Source organism: Stenella coeruleoalba, assembly GCF_951394435.1.
Source record: "Stenella coeruleoalba genome assembly, chromosome: 1".
Classification (NCBI taxonomy): Eukaryota; Metazoa; Chordata; class Mammalia; order Artiodactyla; family Delphinidae; genus Stenella; species Stenella coeruleoalba.
Window position 1 is genome coordinate 59,972,319 of NC_137169.1, and position 17,937 is coordinate 59,990,255.

At 35.2% G+C, this 17,937-nt stretch overlaps 1 protein-coding gene across 2 annotated transcripts in view; it reads left to right on the forward strand.

The window, feature by feature from the left end:
* The window catches only part of LOC307182241 (leucine-rich repeat-containing protein 7-like), a 395,705-nt gene that overhangs the window by 175,852 nt on the left and 201,916 nt on the right, over window positions 1-17,937 (forward strand). For both annotated transcript variants that reach the window (XM_079913466.1, XM_079913467.1), the window contains exon 3: window positions 13,557-13,759. In XM_079913466.1, the coding sequence (XP_079769592.1) occupies window positions 13,557-13,759 (203 nt within the window). The remainder of the gene's footprint in view (window positions 1-13,556; window positions 13,760-17,937) is intronic.

Sequence of the window (17,937 nt, forward strand, 5' to 3'; positions counted from 1 at the left end):
GGGGTTACCTATACATTTTGTTCATTCTGTGATATCACACATGTTGTTCTTTAGAATATCTAACTTTATACTTTTGTTGTACAATTTTACTTGCATCTGAAATTGCAGTTTTAAATCTTCTTCAACAGGTTGGTGAATCTAAGGCCAAACAAAATTTCCATTGCTCCCTTTTTTCATTAATTTGTACAAAAGAGAATTTCACAATGCCTGTCTGCCTTAGACTAAGAGAACAAACAGAAAAAAAGAGTGTTCATGGTCTAATTAATGCTCCCTCAAGAGATTCACAAGGAAACAATTTGAATAAGTCTGTGCCAGACTGGGTCCCGGGTTCTATAGATGTTGTAGAAGAGCCACCTAACTTTTGCTTGGAAGCTGCAGAGGGGGTTGTATTAGTTTGCTAAGGCTGCTGTAACAAAGACCACAAACTAGGTGGCTCACCCAACAGGAATCATTGTCTCATAATGCTGTAGACTAGGAGTACTAAATCAACATGTTTGTTCCTTCTGAGGACTGTGAGAAGGATCAGTTCCAGGACTCTCCCCTGGGCTTACAGATGGCCATCTTCTCCATGTCTCTCTCCATTTTCCCTCTATGTGTGTCTTTCTCTTCACATGCATTCTTTTTCTAAGAATACTAGTCATACTGGAGTAGCGCCCTACCCTACAATGGTAGGACCTCATTTTAACTAATTACACCTGCAGCAACCCTATTTTCAAATAAAGTCACATTCTGAGGTACTAAAAGTTAGAACTTCAGCACATGAATTTGGGGAGGACACAATTCACTTGTAACAGGGGAAGTAGAGGCACATTTTCCTACAAGGGTAATCCTTGAATTCATTGAAAAGGATAAGGAAGAGTAACTCAGGAGAGATGAGCAAGCAAGATGGTTCATGAGAACAGGAAATGCAAAGGCAAGAAGGCCTGGAAGGTAAGGTGTGAGTGTGGTCCACGGGGAGACTGAAGTCTTGGCAGAGGATTATACATCTGGCTTGCGAGTGCAGGATTCATGGTGAGGTAGCAGAGAGCCTGTGAAGAGTTTTACACATGTTCAGATTTGAATTTTAGAAATGATTATTCTGGTAACATGTGGTCTTTTTGAAGTACATTCCTTCTACCAGCGGGACCCTGTTAGTTCAGCATGCTCTTTTCATTCGAAGAGCCCACCTGCCTTCTTTAGGCCTTTTCCAATTCTCTTTGCAAAACTTTTGCTCCTGATTTTATTCTCTTAATTCTCTCAAATCCTGTTGCCTTTCATCATCTCCTAAATTCAGTAAGAATATAAACCAAAAAATTCCATATATAACATATAGTACTTACAAAATTAATAAAGATAAGTATTTAAATACTCAGGATGTTTTAAATTCTTGTTTGAAATTATTCTTTTAATCTCATATGAGAGACTAACAATGAAAACATTCAGAATCATAACAAAATATTTCAATTTTAAAATGAGCCTCTGATTCTTCCATGTTAAGCTTTCATGAACTTTTCATTTAACTACTATTAAATCTATGAGTGCATTCTCACATGCCTTTAACTTCCTTGCAGAAAGCTTTTTAAATTAATTTTTCTTTTATTTTTAACTCTTCTTTCAGCCCGAGTGTGACCTCAAGCAGGCGTTTATCTTTCATGAATCTCTTAAAATCTTTCCAATTATAAAGTAATTGCCTAGATTTATACCCAAAGAAACTTAATTGATTAAAAGATTATCTCCAGAAGTCCTGTTTATTTAGTTGAGTTTCAAAATTGCAACATTTGCTCTAACTATCCTGAAAGCACAAGTACCATCATCATCAGAATTAATTAAAATATTAATAAACAGAGATAATATCAGAAGTTATCTGTACTTATGATTGAAGAATGAATATAAAGCTGCATGAAATGCCATTTAAAAATGTTTTCTCTAAGTTGTTTATATCAGATTGAAAACATGGGTCTTTCATCGTGTCTTGTGAAGGGCACCATATTGACATTGTGTCACATCACAAAAGGCAAGGATCCCTGAGCTGAGACAACTGCATGGAAAATGCTTTCTTACTGGCTCCTACTGAAACTCCTACTCAAATCTTTTGAATAAAGTGTGGAGTAAAGTGTTTCACATAAGGTGAAATTTTTACAAAACTAAATATTAACCATCATATACTGCAAGTTTTATTAAATAAAATATTTAATTAAACTACCTCTAAATGTACTATACATATCTCTGGCTTCTCAATAAATCATGCTGAATAATTGATCTTTTTCATAATAACTCAGTCATCATTAAGAACATAAATCATTACCTTATATCTCAAAATAAAAATATGTCAAGAGATATTAAGGTATAAGACCATCATCTGAGTAATTTATTCAAGGATGAGACAAGTGATTAGACTAAGGTTCCAAACAAACCTAAGATACTATTAATTAAATTGCCTATATCTGACTACTTCTCTTCTATTTTCTTATTCTGTACCTCTGTATAAACAAGTCTTCAGATATTATTCCAGAGACTCATTACTTTAGGTTACCACATTTTGAAAGTTAGATCTTTGAGAGTACCCTAATACTTAGAAATTTGTTTCTTCATACTGCTCATGGCTCAGGTTCACAACTTGCCTAAAAGCAAAATTCTTCAAGAAACATAGCTGTAACATTTTATTATAGAATTAGAACTTTTTCCTGAACTTGAGCCATTTTAAAGCTAAGCTTGAAGTTTGCTTTCTACTGTCCTCTACAGTCATGTTTGCATATTTAAGTAAGTAAGTAGATAAAAATTCTAGGAGAGGATGTGTGGAGAAAGAAGGACAAGAGATTAAAATATTGTTTTTCACCTATGTAAAAATAAGGAAAGATTTTTTAGTAAGATCGTAAATTCTACTACTCAGCACAAATCTTCTCTCGAGGTTTTTTTCAGATTGATTCTATAAGCCTTATGTTGATGTTCTTTAGAGTAATTAGTGTTAATATGACAATAATAATAGTAAGGAAGAGGAGGAAGACAAGGAGAGCAGCATTATTTATAGTCTGGAACAGTTAGAGAAGACTTTAAAAAGAAGAATTTGAGCTTCAATAAGTGATCCAAACTCAGATTCTGTGGATCTCTTTTCTACTGGAGCACACTGTGACTAGTAGACAAGGACTTAAATAAATTAAAGAGTAAAACAAAGAATTCTATTTGTCATTCCCAGAAGTTCCAAAACACAAGCTTCTTTAACATCAGCTACTGTGATGTTTTAATACCTGCAAACAAATTATAATAACCAATAAATAAAATTACTCAACATGATTTATAAAGATGTAATGGTATTACCATAGTTTGGCAGGATTGTATAGATGAAGAAAGTGGATCAGGGACATTAAGTATTGGGAGTGGTTTAAGGTAGAGCACAGACTTGGAAGTACTAGATAAAACAGCTGAAAAGTAGATTATAGAGAGCTTGATTGTCAAGCTAAAGAATCTTATAGACCAGGCTTTCCTAAAATGTATGATTCAGAAGACTAATTCCTAATTATGGTGATAAACTATAACATTTTACATGTTTTAAATTTTAAGTGGTTTAGGAAACACTAGTTTGAACAAAAATAAGCATATTTCTTTGTCACAAAACCTCTCTGAGCCCTTAATTTGCTAATGCACAGTGCTTACTTCTTAGAAGAGATACGACCCAGGGACATGGACTGGGAAATAATGCTATTGAAAATGTAGACACAGTGAAGCTTTTAGAACTGGGGAATGGACATGCATTTTAGGGGATTAATCAAGATACTTAATGTGTAAATATATAAAATGGATAAAACTCTAATATTTTCTTTTAAAGCAATTATTACAATGTACAAGTATGGATTTATTTGCTTAATTTTTTGTTCAATATTTATCTCCCTCACTATCCAGGAAATTTATTAGAGCAGGGAACGTAGCTCTTTTACCCACTGTTTTTTCCCACCATATAACCCAGTACCCAGCACATTGTAGACACTTAATAAATATTTGCTGCATAAATGATTGTAAAGGAAAGATGTCTGGAAATAGTATACTTTCGTACTGTATTACTTTGGGCAGTACTACTAGGAGATGGTATAGATCTGAACTAGATTGAATGGTAAGGAAAGGAAAGGGAAGACATTGAATGTCTAATACAGAAGGAAAGAAAGGAGTAGTAAAAGATGACTCCAAGGTACAGCATTAAGAGAATTAAAACACAACTAATCAAAGCAAGAAATCAAGAGGGAAAGCACAGTGTCTGGTACAGAGTAGGAACTTAGTAAATATTTTTCACGTTCTCCTTTAGACAAGTTGAGTTTTATTTAAAGATAGGTGGCTCATCAAGCAGTTAGAAACTAAATCAGGGATGATGGTTTATATTAGGAATCATTCATAGAAAGAGACTTTCTGAAGTCAGTGGATGAAAATTCCTGGGAAATATGTGAGGAAGGAGAATGGAAACATTGCTATTCTTAAAAGAACTCACTTGTCTAAAGGCAGAATTAGAACTATTAGAAAAGCTTTTTCTTGGTACCAGACACCATGCTTTCCTTCTTGATTTCTTGTTTTGATTGCTGATGTGATAATATCAGCATTAAAGACCACTAATGTGTTTATCTTAATAACAGTCCATTGATCTTCGTGAAGACAAACTGGTTTCCTTGTAATGATATCAAATCAAATTATGGATAACAATTTCAGGCTTTCAGATATTATAATGATAAGATGAAAACAAACCCATGAAATATGAGTATTTTTGAAATGTGAACATTTCAACAATCAAAAAACAAACAAACCTCAGATGCTCCACTTGAAGTCCAAGAATCACCATGTATGTTGTCTTGATAAGGGAGTTTTAGAGACTACTTCAGATTAGGTAATGGTTTTAAAGATGTTTCTTGAAGTAGGACATGGAGAGAGTTTGGCAGGTTTCCATATCCCTGTGGCACATTTAGTGAAGCAAAGGGTTTCTCAGTGAATAAATTAGAAACATTTGTCATTTGAAAAATGTAAGACTGTGCCAACTAATGAGGACAGCCAGAGTATTTATCACAAGAAATCTTGGAAAGATTGAACTTTCCCTTATCCCTTTAACTTTCCAGGGATGAAATATTAGGCAAGGGTAACATTGGCATACATGGGTCTAAAATCCTAGAGAATGCAGTGGTACTGGAAATCAGGTGTTTTGATACATATATTCTTATTGCTTGGGTCAACTACTGTAGGCATAATTCTCAAGTGATTGAAATTCTCTTTGGTTTAAATTATGAATAGAGAAGGACCTGATGACTGTAGCAAGATAAGTCTTTTTGCTGTTTCACCTATGTTAGGCCATGTTAGCGAGCCCTGCTACTTAAATATATTTGACTCAGGGAGAGTGTTGAAAGGGAGACTGTTGACTGTATGCTGTGGCTATAGAAAAAGAAAAATCCCTTTAGCTATTCAATTCAGATTTTAAAATATATATATATATATATATATGATTCAAGAGAGAAGAGAATCCATGCAGTGAGAATCCAAAAAAGGTAATACTCTTATCTTTGACTTAAGGAATTTATTGGAAGGACTTTAACAGGAAGAGATGAAAACTTGTTTTCCTCTTGCCTTTTTAAATCCCTTTGAAAAACTGAAAATCTAAGAATTCCTCTTTTGGGTGTTTGCTAAGGATAGTAGTAAAACAGGAAGTCTGGTTGCTTCTGAGTCAAAGTCCATACACTAGATGTGAAGCCACATGCTTCTACGGTATACTGGGAAGTGGTTATGTTTCAGGAAAAAGCAAAAGTTGCTTCTATATATTATGTATGTAACATTTATGTGCTTTCTTGTATGTTATGCTCTACTTATTCTACCCTACTGTATTTTCATACTTTTGACATGCAAAAAAATGTTTAAACTCTTATCACCAGATAAAAGAACAATGTTATTTCCCTCACTGCTACCCCATCATTCTGTTTGCACCTATGAAGTAGTCTATGTGTAAATAACTATCAAGTGTGTGTGTGTGTGTGTGTGTGTGTGTGTGTGTGTGTGTTTGGTATAGAACAACTAGTAAACTCATGTTTGATAAATTCTCATATGCTGATCTATGTGTATCCCTGTAAATGTAATGCAGGGTCTGCTAATGGGAAAAAATGATAACTTTGGGGTCAAGAAAAATGAGATCTAACCTCAATTCTACTAATCACTCTGTGTGTGACCTTATGCACATTACAGACTCACTAAACCTTAATTAGTTTATTAGTGAAATATAGAAAATAATATATGAATGCTTATTCATCAAGAAAAAAGGTGATAAATTGTAAATTATTTTGAAATTTTGCAAGGACTATACAAATAAAAGTCATTATAATCATCTTTACTTACCATATTCATTTATTAATACAGTTAATGTTTTTAAAGTATCTACTCTGAACTAGATACTAAAGTTACTGGAAATATACAGTGTTTAAAGGCTAGACATGGTCCCTGTCCTCACAGAAGTTTCAATCTAGTGAACAAGATTGATTTGAATATGTAATTAAAATGTGATCAAAGGGTATGGCAGCATATAATTGAAACATATAGAGATGAGGACATACAGAGTTGGAACATATTGAATAAAGAGAGGCTACTTTCCCTTCTAATCTATTTTTTTTTTAAAGAGCAAGGAAATGTACCCTGTGCAAAGGCAGCCCTATTTCTGAAGGCCCTAGTAGAAGAAAGATCATGTAGTCCTAGAAATGCAAAAGAAGCCATGAATAAGAAGAGCAAAGAAAACAATAAGCGTGGTACCTGGCCAGGCTGCACAGAGAGCTGGGTGTGAGTGTGGAAGACAGCAGTCAGGCCAGAGTACCATTATTTTAAGCCGCAATAAAGACTTGAGACTGTCTGGAGGGCAGAGAGGAATCATTGAAGTATTTGAAACAGGAAGGTGACATAATAATGTTTGTGTTTTTAAAGGTCACCCCAGGTTCACTGTGATGGGAGAACAATAGAGAGACAGGTACATATGCAAGAGAAAATAGTTTGAACTATGTTGTTAGGCAGTTGAAATTAATAAAAACAGACCTGAATCAGGATATGTTTAGGCTATTGAAGGATTAGGACTTGGTGATTGTTGGATGTGGGAAGTGAGGGAATGAGAGGAGTCAAGAACATTGCCAAGCTTTCCATCTTGAGAAACTAGGTGAACTGTATTGCCATTCACTGAGACTGAGAGCACAGGAGGAGGAGGAGGAGGTTTGGGCAGAACAGTAATTGCCAACACTTAGTGAATACTTAAAACTTGAAGACACAATTCTATGAGCTTGGTATGTACTCTGTTATCTTAGAGATGACTAAATTGATAGAGGTTAAATATGTGCTGAGAGTCACACAGCCAGGGAGTTGGCTTCAGTGTCCAAGGTCTTGACTATGATGATGGACTCCATACCTTTGAAGAGCATCACTTCAATTTTTAACATGTTATGTTTGAGATGCTCATAAAACACAAAGTGGAATTGATGAGGGAAATAAATTTGAGTAGAAATTTGAAAAGATTTATAGCTATCACTCATCAAAGTTAAATGAAAAGAGTTGGGAAAGGTGAGTGAGACTGTAAAGATTGAAAGGGAGAGAGCGTACAATTAGAAGGGCAACAAGCCTAGCCAGGGAATAACTCTCTAATACTATAAATGTCAATATTTGGTAGAGAAGATGGATCTTCTTAAAAGATTGAAATTGAGGAACCAAAGTGGAAGGATAAATGTCAGAAGATTGTGAAGTCAGGGGAGTCAAAGGAAGAGAGTGTTTCTGAAAGAAAAATATAATTCTCTGTCCAATGCTCCTAATAGGTCAAGTAAGAAGGGATTAAAAGTATGAAAGGGCTTAAAGGAAAACTTTCTTTTAAACATGGAAGTTAATCTCCCACCTTCCTTATTGACCTATACTTACAACCAAAATTGCACTAAACTAAAAGAAATTTTAAAATGCATATACTCACAAGGAGAGTGAAAATTGAAAAGAAGACACTAGGAGATAAGAGATTTCAACAAATTTTAAGAAGACAGGGAAAGAAGATGTAGTTTATATTCACGTATATAAAAAGTACATTGTCAGTTACATTATAAAGCACCCACAAAGGGATGTAGAAATTGATTTGCTTCATAGTCCTCCTTAGAGTCTTGGAGACAACAGGTACCAGACAAAGAACTGAGGAGACTTAGTACTGAAAATAGAAAAATCGACTTAAATCCTTATTTACAAAACTGCATAGCTCTTCCCAGTGAATTTAAGGTCTTTCTTCATCACCAAAGAATTCAGAGACGAAGTGATAGGTAAGAATCAGATTTATTTAGATAGAAACACACTCCACAGACAGAGTGTGAGCAATCTTGGAAGGCAAGAGGCAAGAGGCCTCGAAATATGGCATGGTTAGTTTTTATGGGCTGCATATTTCAGAGGTTAATGAGTGGGAGGATTATTCCAATTATTTTGGGGAATGGGCAGAGATTTCCAGGAATTCGGCTACCACCCACTTTTTGGCCTTTTATGGTCAGCCTTGAAACTGTCATGGCACCTGTGGGAGTGTCATTTAGCATGCTAATGTATTACAATGTGTGAGTAATTATGCTCAAGGTCCACTGGAAGTTGAATCTTCTGCCATCTTGTACCTAGTTGGTTCTCACTAGTTTTCATCATGTACTATGGCTATGTCATTCTTTTAAAGGTTGTGCCCTGCCTCCTTCCCTCCTGTTTCATAGCTATGCCTCAGGCTAAAGACCAGAATATTCTTTGGCTTGCTGCAAATCATCCTGCAGTGATACCTATTATGCATACAAAGCTTCCAATTAGTTCTTTAGAGAGTCACTCTTCAATATTGAAGGACAGCCAGGGATCACCAGATATTTGTGGAAGACCCCTATCATGAAAAATAAAGATGAAACGAAACAAACAGAAAATGGAACTCAGAAAAAAATGCAGAGCAGGGGGAAAAGGCAAAAAAAAAGTCTATAGCTAATATCTTCTTAGAGAAATGAAATGATATAGCGCCCTGAAATACAATCATGATACTGTTAAAAAGGAACATGCATTTAGGAAGCAACAACTAATTTTTGGACAATAAAAATATGTTATCTAATAAAAGATAATACAGGAGATGTATTTAGAAGATGAAGTTGAGAAAATCTTCCAGAAAATAAAATAAAAAAACAAAGACATGGAAATTACAAGAGAAAAAATAATTAAATTACTAGACATTTCCTACATTCAACTAATCAGGATTACAGAAAAAGAAAATAGAAACAATGAAGAGCAGGAGGAAATCATCAATTAAATAATAACAGAAAATTTAACATAATTTAACAATAAATGCTTCCAACGTGAAAGGGCCCATTTAGTACCCAGTACAATGGATAAAAACACATCAAAGTACATTGTCATGAAATTTCAGAAGACTAAGAATAAAAGTTCTAAAATATTTTGGGAGAGGGGAAGGTGGGCGTAAAACAGGATTTTGAATAGTAATAGAGCTGGATTTCCTGACAGCAACCTTAAAAGCTAGAAAATAATACTTTAAAAATGCCTTCGAATTTATAAAGAAAATTATTTCTGACCTAGAAGTATATATCCAGCCAAACTTTCAATTGTTTGTGGCTGAAATGAAATCATGTTTGTATATGCAGAGGTCTCAAAAATGTTCCTACAGTAGATTCTTTCTCAGTAAGTTACTGGATGTTATATTTCACCATTGGATGTTATAGTCCAATAAGTCTAGAAAGAAAAGACATGGGGTTCAGGAAGTAGGAATAAAATGGAAGGAAATATAAAATTCACAGAATGACAGTGAAGAGAAATTCCAGGATCACACACACACACACACACACACACACACACACACATCAGGTCTAGAAAAGTAAAGTGACCACTCCAGACTGAAGCAGGAAGATATAGTGCTCCTAAAAGATTATTCCAGGGGGAAATAAGACAGATTACACATTTTTCACTATATCAAGAGAAGAAGAGATAGGAAATTGAATTAATGAAAGACACATAGGGCTTCCCTGGTGGCGCAGTGGTTGAGAGTCTGCCTGCCAATGCAGGGGACACAGGTTCGAGCCCTGGTCTGGGAAGATCCCACATGCCGCGGAGCAACTAGGCCTGTGAGCCACAGCTACTGAGCCTGCGTGTCTGGAGCTTGTGCTCCGCAAGAGAGCCCGCGACAGTGAGAGGCCCACGCACCGTGATGAAGAGTGGCCCCCACTAGCCGCAACTAGAGAAAGCCCTCACACAGAAACGAAGACCCAACACAGTCAAAAATAGATAAATAAATAAATAAATAAAATTAAAAAAAAAAAAAAGACACATAGACAAACCAAAGAAAAAAAAAAGCAATTTTTAAAGAATAAGATGCAGAAGAAATAAAATGTGACTGAATTACAGTGATATTTATAGCTATAATAAAATAAGTACTATTAATTTAAAACAAAATTGCTATATATATTTTGGTTGGTTAGAAGTTCATTGAAACTTTGTTAGAAGAAAGGTAAACTACCTAGATATCTGCAAGGGAAAAATTAATGGAGTAGCACTACAATCAAGTTACTTAGAAATTTAAGATGGAAAAAAAGTTGAAAGCTATAACGTGTAGGGAGCATAAATCAGGAATGGAAGGAGTTCCGATTGAGAGATAGTCCATGAATCAGATACCAAAGTCATCAATGGGTTCTAGAGGTGGTAATGAATGATATGAAAAAGAGTAGAAAGATGTTACTACCAGGTAATGAGACCATCAGAGGAGCAGGACATTTTTTAGGATGAGAGAAGATTAATAATTTTTAGAGAGAAAGGGAGGATATCAATTCCACTTTCCAACCTTGAAGTGTGTTTAAGGTATGAGAAAATCAGCATGCTCCACTTTTAAAGGCTATAAGTGAACCATGTTTTAGTTGAGACTATGAAGGGGAGGAAGCCTTCAGTGGAGAGGATCAATGAAGTTATTGATCATGGCATAAGGCACAATTTCAGAGTTTAGTGGGATTGAAGGAAAGAGAAGTTGGGTCAGGGGGAAAGCTCAGCACATTGTAATAATGAGACAAGGGACCGAAAAAAGGACCAGAAGAGCCTACATTTTTGATCAACAAAAGGGAAAGCAGTCCTAAGTGAATTAAATTGCAAAAGTCTTAGTGGACAGTGGATTCTCTGGCCAAATGGTTCAGGTCCAGGCCTGGATATTCTCTTTTTTCTCTTCATTATAAAAAATTTGCAATTGCAGCAACAGATGGGTATCAAGAAATAGCTACAAGGTTCAGCACAAAAGGGTGAGTGCAAGGAACTGGGCAAAAACAAAATATGAACAATTGATTCCTCACCTGTGAGTCATAGAGACAGACAGGATACACACCTTGAGTCAGCTTGACGGCATCACAGCTGGGTAGTCAATGTGGCTACTAGTGATAAATTAAAAACCTGGGAATTTTTCAAGACTTCTCCCTCTCTCCACAGCACCCCTTCCACCTCTCATCCAATCCATTACCCACACTTTGGATTCTGCTTCTTAAATACCTTTCCAGTCTATCACTTCTCCCCATCCTTACTGCCACTATCATAGCCTGAGCCATCATCACTTACTTTTACAACTGCAATAACCTCAACAAATATGAACTAGGTACCTAATATATGTCATATATTTACTAGATGCATTTACTGGCTGCTTGATATGTGCTAGATCCCATGTAGAGATCAACCTACAATCAGGGCTTTCAAGGAAAGTCGAGTAAAATAAAAGTTACAAAACCTTGTGATTCAAGCTCCCAGAAATGAGAAGTGTAGGAGTTCAAGAGATAGAAAGTAATGGAGAGGAAAGACCATCTTTTTTAATGTTTTTAGTTAAACCTTCTAAAGATTACCATGTTCTTATAACCTTCTATAAGAGCTGACTCATGAACCTGTCCCAAAATATAATTTTATTAATTTCATAAGTAAAAGGAGGAATAAAAATGGCTTTGGGCTGCACTTTCAACATCTCTCAAGCATATTGTATTCATTTGCCTCCAAATTTGATTTAATCTAAGCCATTTCAAAACAAAATGCTATATTATTTTTGTGAACTATCACTACTTTCTGTTTCGGAAATAAGTTTATGCTGATAAGTAAAAACAAATCAATGAATAAAATGCGAGTTTCAAATTGATGCTCATTCAGTACTACTTCTGCAGATGGCAAACTGTGTACTGTTATTGTGAATTCAAAGATGAATAAGACAAGATCCTCTCCTTCAAGAACTCACCCAGTACACAAGGAAATAGTACACATAATTAGGAAGCAATGTGATTAGTGCCCTGGGAGCTCAGAGGAAGACACTATTCATTTATCCTGGGGAGACATTCACAGAGATAGTGACATTTTAGTTAGAATGAGAAATTTTTCAAGCAAATTATCAGTATCTGTTGGTGGTTGGGGAGAGAGTCCCAAATGTATCCATCTATTCATTCATGAACTGATTTGTTCATTTTACATTTGTTATTGAATATCTACTATATGTCAAGAACCAATACAAATGTAAAAATGAACAAAACACAGTTACTACCCTCAATAGCCTTGCAGTCTAGGGAAAGAACGACATGAAAAACAGTAACTTTAATAAAGTGTTATAGATGCCATGATATCAATTTTGTGCAAGATTTCATGACATTTGGTCATTTTAACCTAGAGAAAGACATGCAGGATGTCAGAAGTTTCTGCCATGATTGTTCTCTCCCATTAAAATAAAAGGATCCATAGGGACAGATTCTTATTCTGAAGCGAATAACTGTATCTCCAATAGGAGCTTTGTTCAGTTCATCTCTATCCCCAGTACCTAGTTCAATGCTTGGAACATATTAGTTATTTAATAAATTATTATTTTTATTTTTATTTTTTTTTTGCTGTACGTGGGCCTCTCACTGTTGTGGCCTCTCCCATTGCGGAGCACAGGCTCAGGACGCACAGGCTCAGCAGCCATGGCTCACGGGCCCAGCCGCTCCACAGCATGTGGGATCTTCCTGGACCGGGACACGAACCCGTGTCCCCTGCATCGGCAGGCAGACTCTCAACCACTGCGCCACCAGGGAAGCCCAATAAATAATTATTGATTAATGGAATAAATTTGAGTCAAAAAGAGGATATCATAAACCTTATGGGTAAAACTTGACTATTTTGCAGAAATGAGAGAAATGTGTTTTTCTCCAACAAATTCTGGAGGTTTCTGTTCTGCACTGCAATTTGTATAAAATTTAAAAAAAAACATATTATAGTTTCATGTTTCAAGTGTGAATGTAAGCATTGTGCTAAGTCAGGATTGTATTCTGGCCCAGTTCTGCCATTCCAAAACTGTGTGATAATGGGATTCTGACCCTTTCTGAATCCATTTCTTTATTTGTTAAATGGGAATAAGAACATGTCTTTACATACCTTGGAGAGCTGTTTAAGGATTAAATGATCTATTGCATGTGCATGTCTTACGTAAACTTCTTTAAGGCATTATATAATTATAAAATATACAACATAAGTAAATTTCTAAGCTTAAATATTATAAGAATGCCTTCCAAAGGCAGGTAGTTAAGCAGTTGTTTTTTTTTTCTGTTTTTCTCTAGTGCAGTGCCTGGAGATGACCACCAAGCGGAAAATCATCGGCCGTCTGGTGCCGTGCCGATGTTTCCGAGGTGAAGAAGAAATCATCTCAGTTTTAGATTACTCCCACTGCAGCCTTCAGCAGGTGCCAAAGGAGGTCTTTAACTTTGAACGGACATTAGAGGAACTTTACCTAGATGCCAATCAAATTGAAGAGCTACCAAAGGTAATTTTTGATAACCTAAAATATGTACTTCAAATGAGTATTTCATAACTCCAGAGACTTGACATAATGATAATGCTAACTACAGCCTTCTATCTAGGTAATTGACAAATCATTCAAATTAATATAACTTTTCCCAATATTCTCATTACCTTTTAATGTGACTCCATTTGCAACTTCATGTAATATGCCAATAACCAATTGAACTCCATTGAAATCATCATTTTATGTAATATGCCTTTTTATTTTAACTGAAGATGATCTCCAAGAAAATAACAGGTTGGTAGGTTGAGATCAATAGCTTATGTTTAGAAAAGAAAGGGAAAATATGGTACTCTTTATTCCAGAACTGAAAATTTGTATGTTTTATGTTAAGGTGACATTGTTTTAAAGCCTTGAATTATGTTACAAGTCTAAGAAATGCTTTTACATACACACACACACACACACACACACACAAAGAGTCAAGTATACTATTATGAAAAACATGCTGTTATTTCTAGAATTTGAAATTTTTGGTTATTACAAACATCACTGAATTTATATGGCATACAACTTATACATATAGTGTAGCTAAAATTTTTTAACTAATGTCAAACTTTACACACACATACATACGCACTGCCATTATGATCTTGTGCTAGGCAAAGAAAATGTCTCCTATGACCAGAAAACACTGGAGAGATTAGTTACAGCAGACTAAGGCCACACAGCAGAAGGTTCAAAATCTAAATCATTGGATCCTATTGTTCACCTAAATAAGTGACTCAGGTTAAGTAGCTGGAATGGCATTCACCCATGAAGAACTTAATGGCTAAGAGGGGGAAAATATCATGCAATACATTTCCATTGCTTATGCTAAAAAAAATGCATGTTACATATCCAAGAACCAGAAAAAAAAATGTCCCATCATAAAAACTAAGTTAATATCAAAAGCAGAGTAAAATGCTCTGATCAAAAGGATTTTTGAATGATTGTTTTCATTTAGGATAATGGATTACAGTGTTTATATAACACTTCAGAGACAGAAACTATTTAATGTGTACTTCAAAACCAATATCCTTCATTTTTGACCACCTGTGTGTATGGTGTCATCTTGAATCTTTGCCCAGGAGGGCTGAATCAGACCTAAAACATTTTGGCCATATGGATTAACATCCAGATTGCACATAAGTGGAGGCTGGACTGAAATGGGCTGTGGCTTCCACCAGGCTATGAACTACTTGAGGGTAGAGGGAAAGATCTTATTCATCTTAGATGAATCTTTCATTCTTCATCCTTGCCTCCCTGTACAGGAGGATACATGGTGACCTTCACATAATGGATACTCAATCTATGTGTTGTTGCTGCTAGATGAAACAATGCAGAGAACTTCATGTACTATAGGACTTGATTAGTAAGACTATATAAAGTTAAGCAATTCATAAATGTGGCATTTAGCTCTAATTTAAGAAATTAAGCACAAAGTTTTGTTTTTTTTAGGTCAGGTCAATCTAGAATTGCCAGATGAAATAAAGGACATCCAGTAGAGTTTAACTTTTAAACTAAAACACAGGCCATTTTTCAGTATAATTCTATCCCAAATATTGCATTGGGTATACTTATACTAAAACACAAAACAGTTTGTTATTTCTTTGAAATTAAAATTTAACTGGGCATTTTATACTTTTATTTACTAAATCTGGCAGCCCTAGGGCAATCCAGCCATTTAAAATCTTTTTCTAGATGCATGCAACAGAGTCTGTAAGACAAATAGTAAAAATATGGTTAATTAATCAAGTACATACTCATTTAATATCTACTCTGCTACACAGTATTTGAAGCTTTAGGGGGGTTATAATAGAAATAAATCTCAACCCTTGTTCTCAAGGATCTGACAACCTAATCACAGAGAAAACTGAAGCGTTAGAGGTGAATACATAATAAAGTATAATCAGGGCCAAAGAACCAAATCCTGTGGTAGAGCTTGTGTATAGAGAAGAGTTCCATTCTTGGAGGGGATGGGGAAGGGCCTGACCAAAAAGCACAGATGCAAAAACTAAGATGGAATATATGTAGAGGGAGAGGAGAGGAGCAGCAAAGCTGTGAAGAGTCTGCAGCTGCAGGTGCAAGTGAGCAAGTGCTGACATATGTAGGTAGAGTAGGGAGAGCAGAGAGAACCCAGATTATGAAAGGTCTTGAGAGTTACACAGCATTGTTTGACTTGATGCATCAGGCAGAAAATGCCATTGGAGAGTTTTACATATCAAGTCAGTCACTAGGGGCTTAATGAAGAGAGCTTGGATTAACAATAAATAAAAATAATACAAGTGAACCAAGGATTTGATAACACTTTTGCAATGTATTAGAATTCAGGAGAAATGGTTATCTTTTGTTATTGGTGTGATTTATGTATTTCAAAGACCTTTCACATAATCTCTCAAGGTTTCTTTGACTCCCAAAGTTCAATATTATTAGTTTCCTAAAACAGCCCTGTAAGTTCCTTTTTTCTAAAGTATCTGATATTGAGATATGATCTAAATTATCTGACTTGAGATTTGATTACAATAATACATGGATATATTTGTGCATTATTAGAAAAATAGGTAAATTAAGAAACAAAAGGACTGACGTATCAATTAGGGCTCATTATGTGTGTTTCAAGTAATACAAAAACCAATCCAAACTGATTTAAACAAGAAATAGGCTTGATTGGCTCACATAAGTGGAAAATGCATCTCAGAACAAGCTCCAGACTTGGTATGTTTCTATTTGCTTTGTGTGGGATCAGCTTTATTCTGAGGCTGGCTTTCCCTCATGGGGCAGAATGGCTAGAACTGTTCTAGTGTTCACGTCCACAGCATCCCAAATTAGAAATTTTTGGCCTCTGAAAACTTTTTCTTTTTCTGAGAAGGACGAGAAGTGTCTCCCCCAGAATTCTTCAGTTAACTTGTCCTTAGGTCTCATTGACCTTAATTGTGTCACATGTTCGTTGTTGATCCAGTCCATTTGCTATGGGATCCACCATGTCAAGAAAAATGAAATTACTCTAATTGGGTTAAACAATGATGGGCCACCTCTGTAGAGTTGTCCTTACTGGCAGCAACACAAGGAAATGAGGTGGAAGAACTGTTGGAGAGATTACCACAATGTACACTACAAACAAAATGCTATAAAATCGCTGTTTTGCGAGGAAAAGTTCCTCTTAATCAAAGTTTGTAAGGACTTGTAGGCAAAGTATTGAGCCCTTAGGGGATTTAAACCTTTCAAAGTTAGATTAAATGAAGTATTTTTTGTCTGCCATCTTATTTTACTGTTTTCTTGGTATTATTTTGATGTTATTACCATTGTGATTTGAGATTTATTGAGTAATGAGATAACTATTTGTATTCTTAATATTATATTACGGCAAGAATTACCTTTTATACATTTTAAAAAATATTTTCATTCAGATATTTTATACTGAGAATGTTCTAGCTGGCCAAGAGTCTGTACTGTACATTCTTATAAAGCAGGTAGGGAACAGAGTCAAGGTTAATGGCATTAGGAAAAGAATGTCAAGAGTGTGTCAGAAAAGATGCAAAAAATAGATATGAAAGAACAGGTAGTGTTTTGATTAGGAATAGTTCAATCTGTGCTGCTTAATTTTTTGTAGTGAAAGGTAAAAATACAAAATAACATGCCTTTCACACAGTGATAGAAACCCACACAGCTTATAATTTAGTACTGCTTTGCTTGTTATTTGGAACTGGAAACTTAAAATTATAGACAGAGTAAGAGACGATCACATATGTATATTTTATATGAAGTAATAGAGTGGGAAGACAAATGTGAAAAAAAAGAGCAATAAAGAGAAAACCTACAGAGAAACTTCTTGAAACTGAAGAGGAACTTTAAAAAAGATTAAAGAAATAATTTTGGTAAAGTCAATATGTGACGAAAATTGAAAGACACAGAGTGAAATTGGTAGAAGAGGTTAATTTATCCATGTATAAAAGAGGACGGGACTAAATCTGCAGTACTGTACTTACAAAGTTTTCCCCATATAAACTACCCAGAAGTATTTTAGAGATTAAGAATTTAGGATTTGGACTCAGACAAACCTGGAATTAGATCCTAGCACTGCTAATTGGTTGGGAAGGTATTTTATTTTCTGAAAGCCTCAGTTTCTTCAGAAACTGGGAGAAACTGTTTAGCTGGGA